The 10,075-nt window shown below is 33.7% G+C and overlaps 1 protein-coding gene across 1 annotated transcript; it reads left to right on the top strand.

The window, feature by feature from the left end:
- The first annotated feature begins 1,825 nt into the window (after positions 1-1,825).
- Positions 1,826-7,465, top strand: LOC123538606 (toll-like receptor 2). Its single transcript, XM_045322825.2, is given in 3 exon segments — positions 1,826-2,751; positions 5,099-6,013; positions 6,392-7,465. Coding segments are annotated over 2 exon segments (1,662 nt in total). The 5' UTR covers positions 1,826-2,751; positions 5,099-5,215; the 3' UTR covers positions 7,256-7,465.
- Positions 7,466-10,075: the final 2,610 nt, after the last annotated feature.

Here is a 10,075-nt window from a genome sequence, read left to right as displayed (position 1 = left end):
ACTGAAAAAGTAAAAATTATTTTGAATTAAACATTTCTATTTGCACACACCACAATCATGCCAGGGATACAAGGTCCTGCACTCAAAGAAAAAATCACCCTGTCAATTTTCCCAAAGGTGAAAAAAATACCTGTATTTTTTTTCAATTATTTTTCAATTTCATTTTCCTGTTGAACGTATTTTTATTTTAAAAAAGGCTAAAAATTTATTAAATTTTAAAGTTTTTATTTAAAAAAAACCAAAAGGGTGAGTGGGGTGAATTTTTTTCCCCCTGGTCAAAATTTAACAGGTTGAGGGGGGTTTTCTGAGGAAGTGCCATCAATTACAGAATTTATTAAATTTAGACAACAAAAGTAAATGCTAGTGGAATTTGAGAATAGTAATGGGTTGGAATGTATAGGTAAATTTTAGCTAGTCAATAATATACCCAAACAAAGTTTCAAAGTTTTAAAAAAGTTTGTTTTTTCAGGGTTTCTTTTTCTGCATAAAGGAATGTATATTTTTGTATTTAAATTTTTGAATTCATTGGTTAACAAAAAAAAAGATAATGAAAGATTTCAGCTTGATAAAATTAAAAATATTGGAAGGATTTGACTTTAGCTTTAAGTGGATAAAAATGGAAATAGCTAATTTAAGCTAATAGTTTTTTTTTTTTATGGGTACTATAGAGATTAATATTAGGTTTTTTATCGGTAAAATTAAAAAGTAAATTAAAAAATTTTTGTTTAACATTTTGCGGATCTTTTATTTTAGCTAGGAAAAAAGGCACTAGTACTTTTAGCTGTACAAAATGTGTAAAATTTGACCCTGTTTTTCCTCTGTAAAGGAACAAGTTTGGAAGAAAAATTGTTGAAAGATTTAAACAACAAATAAATACACCTTCTCTTTTTTAAGAACGGGAAAAGATTACATAGATGTCAATATTTTATGCAAATTCAAAGAAATTTATTTAGATCTTATGGATTGGAAAAAAAAATCAGTACTTTAATTTTGTTTGTTGCTGAATTCAATCAGGTTTTATTTTCAATGATTTTCATTGAAATTTGAAAAAAAAATGTGTACAGGTTTGTTATCAAAAAAAAGGGAAACGTTTAAGATAAATGTTTTCTGTTATTCCAATATTGTCTCCAGGCCTTACTGTTTTTTCCCCTTCCAAAAAAATATTTGTTCTTTTTTTTTAAAATACCTGATTTTAAAAATGTATCAAATATATTGAACCGCGCCACAAAAAAACCAACATAGTGGCTTTGAACCCCGATGGATCCGACCAGTTTTCGCGAACCACAAACCTGGTCAGGAACTATGTGTTTGTTTTAAAAACCCTTTTTCAATTATAGAAACCGTTAGGAACGCGGATCCGACCAGACTGGCGGATGGCAGGGGTCTGGGTCCATGTGGTCGCAAAGCACTATGTTAGTTTTCCCGTGGCCGGCTCGTTATATCTTTTTTATAGAAAACAAAAATGGGAAGCTAGATCCACATCACAAATCCATTTTGTTTGTGCATTTTTTAAGTGTAAATTTCAGCCTCTTTGACTCCAAACTTTTCTATGGAACGTTTTTCCTTATTTTTAAGGGTTTAAAATTTTAAAACACAATGATCTATAGAGTGATTTTTTTTTTTTGAAAATTAAATATTTATCAGGAACCCTTTTTACGAATGGTGCACCAAAAAACCTATGAAATATAACCTATATTGAAAAAAGGTGGGGGAGAGTGTGGTGGTGGGTATGTTTTTGGGGATTGGGGGAGGTTATGATCAGTTTTTTAGTTTCAGATAAGTTATAACCCCATTTAATGTCCATGCATAGAAACATTCTAAACTATCATGATAAAGTTTACAAAAATTCACAATTTGGGTCCATACAGCACAGCAGTTTATTTGGTATATTACATTACAGATGAGAAGAATATGTTATTTTCTTTACTTTTTCTTACCATTTGACTAAATTTACTATAGTTTCCATGGTGTTTCAAAAAAAAAAATCGACGTTTGTTTACTATGACAATTTGAATTTGGCGCTGCACTGGATAATACTCTTGTTTCCGGTTTAATAATGCGCCGGGCGATAAAATCGGGAACCAAAATATAATAAAAATCAAGCCGCGCCGAAGGGACGTTACTCTGAGCGAACGTTGCGGATAATATGGCGGATGTCACTCCTTTTGTTTTTTTTAGTATACCCGAGTTTGTGAGTAATTTTTAAAAGTTGAGATTATGGAAAATTTGGATTATATTCGTAAAGACCGTAAGCTTTGGCAATATATAAAGGCCGGATAAGGCAGAAAAATCTGCGTTCCCGACCTCGAGGTTTCGTACAAGATTTAAGTGTAGGAACCATTCGATACATATTTTTCTTAAAGTTGTTTGACTTTGTGAAGTAGTACACTAAGTGACGCTAAGATTTACCTTAAAAGGACTGGGATTACTTTGTCAAAGAAGAACAAAACAGTTCAACAGTCATCTTTTATGATTCAATTCCGTTTTTTGATGCATCAAAACTACTTATACAAAGAAATGCAGGGAGAAATACCTTCCTTAAAATGAGGAAGAAAACACTTGACTTCACGCAATGATATTTTCTTTATCAGACACAACATTTCATTACTGTGAAGAAAGTGAATGTATAAAAAACAACCATATTCACTACAAGAAGGACTTAGTTTTTTCAGGTTGAATGATTCATTTTGACACCGATTTGTCTGGAGATCAGACCAAGGTAGTGAGTGCTCTTGTGATAAAGGCGTTAAGGTAAGTGATTATTTATTTATTGTGTTTCACTCAAATGACATATTGTCATAATTAAAATCTGTAAAAAGATCATGTGGAAGCGTAGAACGCAACCAAGCAGCATAATAACAGACTCGGTTTGACTGAGTCTGTTCATAAGATGTAATCAAATGTACAACATGTCCCACGCCCCCTAGCACTGGCACCAGTCTAAACTGACTAAACCAAAATTAATACCAGGAAAAGCCACATTATAAAAACGCAGCCGGTCATATATATCACTCCGCATGTAAATTTGTACACGTAAATAAAGGCTGAGTACGGGCAAACATTAATACAAGCGAATGCGATAGTAGCAATATAGAAGTAACATACAGACAGATAAATATATATTTAAATTGATTATTTACTTTGAAATGAAAGAAAATAATCGTTAGTTTTCGTAAAAATAATGCTGGCGCAATAATATCAATAATATCAATGGCGACCTTTTCCATAAGATTGCACGTGCAATCTGACAGGGTTCACAAAAACATAAACAAAATGGCATTGTATAGGAAAAAATCTTTTAAACAGTCAATCATTATTTCAAAACGAACATTGAATAATACCCAAAACTTACTTTCTCGATGTAAAAATCAAAATTGAATAGCCTTAGATTTCAGGATATTTTGAGATAAAGTTAGAGGAAGGCGAATTACTATTTAACGTGGGCGGGACATTCTGTTGTTGTAAAGACAGGTCATCGAATAATTATCATTCTGCTAAGAAATCCCATAGAAATATCATAGGTAGATTTACTTTATTGTGCTGTGCACTTTCTTTCATTGAAATCTATCATCACAAGGTTTCATTGTCCATTTTTAAAAATTCAAAGATACCATCTTACATTTGAAAACACAATTTTAAAAGGAGAATAATTCTAGAATCATTCATAACAGAGTTTTTGTTTTGTACTCCAAACGTCCGTACTACTGTAAGCTATAATTGAATCTAGTAATATCAAATAGCATTCATTGGTGTTACAGTTATTGAATTGTTTTTGGACAGACGGATATACAGACTGAAGGACGGAAGAACAGATAGACGTTTATGTATTCCCCCCACAGTTAAAGTAGGTTGTTCACAGTGAAAGTAGGTTGTTTTATCAAAACTGTCAGAGTCAAATGTACAAGACAACATTATACGGAGTATACCTCTGAGTTTTATATATCATCTTTTATTTTATGTTTTTCAGTGAATTATAGAGTTTTCTCAGTGAAATAAAAGTGATAATCCACAGTTTTGAAACAGTAGATTATCATTTTTATTTTCACTGTTTTTGCCGAACTTGTTCCGGTCCTCCGTTGCAATTGATACCGGGCGTTATGAATACCGTGGGCCATAATGACGATGACGTTGTTAAAATGACGTCATTTGTGTTATGCTTTCTGTTGATCTTTCCCGCGATTTTCGACATTTTTATAAATTACGCAACAAAAATAGAGTTTTACACATGAAATAAAAAGAAAATTTGTTTGTTTCAGTGAAATATCATTTTTATTTCTCTCGTGAGCATCAAAAAAAAGTCATTTTCACTCGTGGCTACCCCACTCGTGAAAATATCAGTTTTTGATGCTCACTTGTGAAATAAAATTGATATTTCACTGAAACAAACAAATATCCTCTATTTATACCGTTACAGGATTTAAAATATGTGCATTAATAATTCAATGACTGCTCACTATCATTACCCTTTAAGTTACATTTTACAAATTCACATGCCTTTTTCACATCCACATGCTCTTTACACATCCACATATTTTTTTCACATTCACATGCTTATTTTACACATAATAATGCCCTTTACACATTCACATGCTTTTTACACATTCTCTTGCTTTTTACAAATTCTCATGCCTTTTACACATTCACATGCTTTTCACAGATTCAAATGCTTCTACATATCCTCGTGTTCTTTACACATTCACATGCTTTTTACACATTCAAATGCTTTTTACACATTCTCATGCTTTTTACAAATTGTCATGCTTTTTACACATTCACATGCTTTTTACAGATTCACATGTTTCTACACATCCTCATGCTCTATACACATTCACATGCTTTTTTCTACATATTCAAATCCTTTTTTTACACAGTCATATGCTTTAGCACATTCACATGCTTTAGCACATTCACATGCTTTTAACACATATACATGCTCTTTACATATTTAAACGTGCTACATTGTATTATTATTTTACTTTGTTACATTCTATGCTTCCAAAGGATCTTCTAAGGGCTTTTATTGAACTATAAGCATTTAACATTTATGCTCTAAGTATCCATGTAGAAGGTCAATTGCTAGTTATGCTTATCTTTTCAGATAATATTCGAAAATAACACTTTTACAAGGAAATAAGACCTGCTGAGGAGACGGGCTTAAAATGAAAATACAACGAACAATCTTTTGATACTGGTGCTGGTTGAAGTTAATGAAATCATGTCAGCTCATATGCAGAAAACGAACACGTGCAAAGAAGTGGAATTACATAACCTTAAATCTCTAGATTGCAGCCATCAGAACCTCACATATATCCCAAAGACTAAAAGTAATATCCAAAATTTGGTATTCAGTTATAACAATCTAATCAACATAACATCAGAATCATTTGGAAATATCAGCAACCCTGGTAATCTAGTTTACCTTAAACTTGACCATAATGATATTCAAAACATTTCTGCGAACGCACTTAATGCATTCCCAAATTTGAGATTCTTATACTTATCTTACAACCCATTACACTATGACGAATTAAAACATCTCCTGGATGTTTTGTCTAACTTTAGATATCTTTCTCACTTAAGTATAAGTGGAATTAGATCCATAACCATTCAGAATGATTTGTTTTCTTTGATGAAAGAAAATAGAATAGTTACTCTGGAAGTTACATTTTACGACATGGAAAAGGTTTCAATCGACATATTTAAAAATTTCAACAATTTGAAAACACTGTTTTTAAGAAACAATCATATAGAAGAAATAATCCTGTCTAAAAATTACCATTTGCATAATTTATACCTTGATCACAATACCCTTAAGTTTTTCCCTGACTTTTCCGTTAACGGTGACGAATCCGATTGCTATATTCAAAACCTTGAGTTATTGACTATTTCCAAAAATGAAATACAGAAAATTGAACCAGAAAATTTCAAATGTTTATCTAAATTGAAAACTCTTGAACTTGGTCAAAATCCTCTTCAAATATTACAAAACAATATCCTGTCAAAATTGCCAAATTAAGACAAGTTAACGCTGAGATTTTCACCCAAAGGCAGTATAAAAGTGGAACCGCTTGCTTTCAAATCAACATCACTGAACACACTGAAACTCGAATTGAATAGCCCAGCCGGAGATGTGTTTGAGTCTTTCGATGACACATTTAAGTATTTACCAAATCTAAGAAATTTGATGCTTGGCTCTATAAATATGTTTGGGGTAAATAACCATCAATTATCAAGATTATTTTCACCTCTTGGTGATATCCGTTATTTTAAATGCTTTGCATGTAAAATTTCTCAGGATCCAGAAGTTATCTTGAAACATATGAAAAATATGCAAAATATCGATCTTCGATCTAATCCAATTACAAAGTTAAGTGACAAAACGTTTAGGTAAAATACACATTTGATTATTATCAATTTAAAAGACAATGCAATAGGACATATTTCCGAGTCAGCCCTGCCAATTTCACTATTAAACAAATTACTTACAATCGATCTTAGTCAGAATCCTTTTGTATGTGACTGCGACCTTGAATGGTTTATCAACTGGATGAAAACAATCAAAAATGAGACTGTGATTCCAGGTTATCCATATAATTATTCATGCTCACTTCCGCCTGAAAAGTCTAAATTAAGACTGTCGGATATAACTTTTACGTACAAAGAATGCCACCCGTGGAGTCCATGGATCTGGTTTGCTGTGATCTGCTCGCCTTGTGTCATTGCTATTGCTATTGTCGTGGTCGTAGTTTACAGAAACAGATGGAATTTCAAACATTATATTTATTTGGTTAGGAAAAAAAGGAACTATCAAGTTATTAAAGGGCATAACTTAGTGTATGATGCCTTTGTTGAATACGAGACAACAGATTCGGCATGGGTGCGTCGCAGACTGCTGCCTATCCTTGAAGATGAAGCGGGATTAAAATTATGCATTCACGAAAGAGACTTTGTTCCTGGCGTTTTTATAAACGACAACATTGTCACCAATATGGACATGAGTGCAAAAATCATTCTTGTCATAACCAATGCTTTTGCCCGTAGCGGATGGTGCACGTTTGAATTGAAAGTGGCACATTCAAAACTAATGGAAGATGAAACAGAGCTTGTGTTCATTCTTTTGTAGAAAATAGACGGAAAAAATATGAACCATTCTCTGAAATTGTTATTTGATACGACAACATACATTGAATGGACAGAGGATATTGTAGGCCATGAATTGTTCTGTGAAAAACTGAAAAATGTTCTGAAGAAATGAATGCATGCTAGAATATACACTGAATATTCCGGTGCAAAGATTATCGATCGTTATATGTTGAGGTTATAATAGTTATATTTAATATTAATTGAATGTGCCGTTGAGTGTGTATATAAGTTTGATCTTAAAAGCTAGCTAAAGATTATATGCCGCCTGTAATGAATATCTAGTACCTCTCCAAGGAAATTTTATATAAAATAAGCTCTTTCATCATTGCGTTGTTTATCAATATTTATTTCCAAATATGCGCTACATACAAGCATATGTATAATGTTAAAGCATTGAGGAGTAAGCTACAAGCTTGTATTGAACCCTCTTTCTTGGGGTGTTTTCGAGGTATCTCGCCACATGTCGGTGGTCTGTAATTGTGGGCGTTCTCAGTTTGTCATTTCTGTACAGGAAAATACCTGTCGTTAGTCTAAGCTGGAGGATGTTCGCCCTTTTTCGTTTGGCTGTACTGAAATATGCTCGCCGTACATAGTTGATGTGTGCTGGAGGGTGATCGTCACATCATTGGTCGGTACTTGATCATCCTCGCTATATTTTGTTGATCTATGATGGAGGGTGTTCGTCGTATGTTGTTTGTCCTTACTTGAGGGTGCACGCCATATACAGTTTTTCTGTGCTTGAGGGTATTTCCCGTTTGTGTGTGCTGGAGGGAGATTGTCACTGATTGTTGGTCCGTATTTGAAAGTCCTCGCCATATTTTGCTGATTATGATGGAGGGTGCTCGTCGTATGTTGTTTGTCTTTAATCGAGGTTGCCCGCCATATGCAGTTTTTCTGTGCTTGAGAGTACATGCCGTTGGTGTGTGCTGGATAGTATTCGTCGTATATCGTTTGTCTATATATACATTGTATTGACGTATGTAAAACATGGGCCGTTCCATGAGAAAATCTGGGTAAGTGACATTATATACACAATTGTTTTAATGCACCGTGAGACGACAGAGGTTTATAGATATAGTTTGATCTTAAAAGCTTTCTAAAGATTACATGCCGCTTGTTATGTATATCTAGTACTACACTAAGGAAATTTTATATAAAATAAGCTATTTCATTGCGTTGTTTATAAATATTTATTTCAAAATATGCACTACATACAAGTATAGATTAAATGTTAAAGAATTGAAGAGTAAGCTATAAGCTTGTATTAAATCCTCTTTCTTGTACATTTTTTGTAAGGTTTGACATTAATATAGGGAAATACCATATTTAAACTAAAGACACAAGTAACTATTTCATACGCGTAGTGACAAGTCAGTAACTGATATATACAGTAAAAGCACTTTTTTTCGCCAAAATTAAGCGAATATGAAATATTGGCTATGTTCGCGAGGTTTTATATTCGCGAGATGGAAAAAAAGGTATTCTGCTTGTTTTGTTTGTCTTCCGCAACACTAAAACAACACGAAAATCGCCATGTGTAACGAATTATGGCTAGATATATCTTTGGTCTAGAGGATGCTCTCCGTATGTCGTTGGTCTGGACTGGAAGGTGCTCCCATTTTGTTGTTGTTCTGTACTGAAGGGTTATTGTTGTATGTCGTAATACACACTTTCATTCTCTATGTACTGGAGGATGCTTGTCGTTTGTGGTTAGTCTGAAGTGGACTCTACCTGTCGCATGTCGTTGATTTGTGCTAGAAGGTGTTCACCGTATGTGGTTGGGTTGTTTACGAGGTATCTCGGCACATGTCGGTTGTCTGTACTTGTGGGCGTTCTCAGTTTGTCATTTCTGTACTGGAAAATACCTGTCGTTAGTCTAAGCTGGAGGATGCTTGCCCTTTGTCGTTGGACTGTACTGAAATATGCTCGCCGTTCATGGTTGGTGTGTGCTGGAGGGTGATCGTCACATATCATTGGTCGGTACTTGATAATCCTCGCTACATTTTGTTGATCTATGATGGAGGGTGCTCGTCGTATGTTGTTTGTCTTTACTTGAGGGTGCCCGCCTCACTAGTTCACAGTTTTTCTGTGCTTGAGGGTACTTGCTGTTGGTGTGTGCTGGAGGGAGATTGTCACTGATCGTTGGTCCGTACTTGATTCCTCGCCATATTTTGCTGATTATGATGGAGGGTGCTCGTTGTATGTTGTTTGTCTTTACTTGAGGATGCCCGCCATATGCAGTTTTTCTGTTCTTGAGGGTACATGCCGTTGGTGTATGCTGGAGAGTATTCGTCGTATATCGTTTGTCTATATATACATTGTATTGACGTATGTAAAACATGGGCCGTTCCATGAGAAAATCTGGGTAAGTGACATTATATACACAATTGTTTTAATGCACCGTGAGACGACAGAGGTTTATAGATAAAATGCCCGTGATGAAATTAAGTTATTTTTCAGTAAAATGTTTTGAATATGAATCTGCATATTCAAATGTCAAGGAAGTGATATATACAATTTCTTAAAAATTTCAATCTTGAAAGGTAGAAAACTGATATAGTGTAAAATCATTTAAGGTATTAGATCACTAATAGAGAACCTCCTTTTTGAAGAGTATTCAATTCCTACCATAAACCTACTTTTACTGCAATTCTTAGGGGGGCGTAGGTTCAAGCCCTACTGGGACCAATTTTTTTTCTTATTATTTTTCTTTTTTTCTAGTAAGATTTTACTTCTTTCAAGACTTATTATTGATTTCTTGTACAAAAATGGAAAACGCAATATAAGCAATTTCTTGTGTTCAAAGTGAATTTACTACTTAAACAGAAGGGGTAGAGTTACACATCTTTAAAAATATTGAGTTACATGCGGTGAAAGTTCTCTATTTTGCTTTCACTCTTAGATTATATATTGTGGAAGAAATTTAGGTAGG

Source organism: Mercenaria mercenaria, chromosome 18 (genome assembly GCF_021730395.1).
Source record: "Mercenaria mercenaria strain notata chromosome 18, MADL_Memer_1, whole genome shotgun sequence".
Lineage (NCBI taxonomy): Eukaryota > Metazoa > Mollusca > Bivalvia > Venerida > Veneridae > Mercenaria > Mercenaria mercenaria.
The sequence above is the reverse complement of the archived record's forward strand: the minus strand, read 5'-3'. Positions and strand labels throughout refer to the sequence as shown.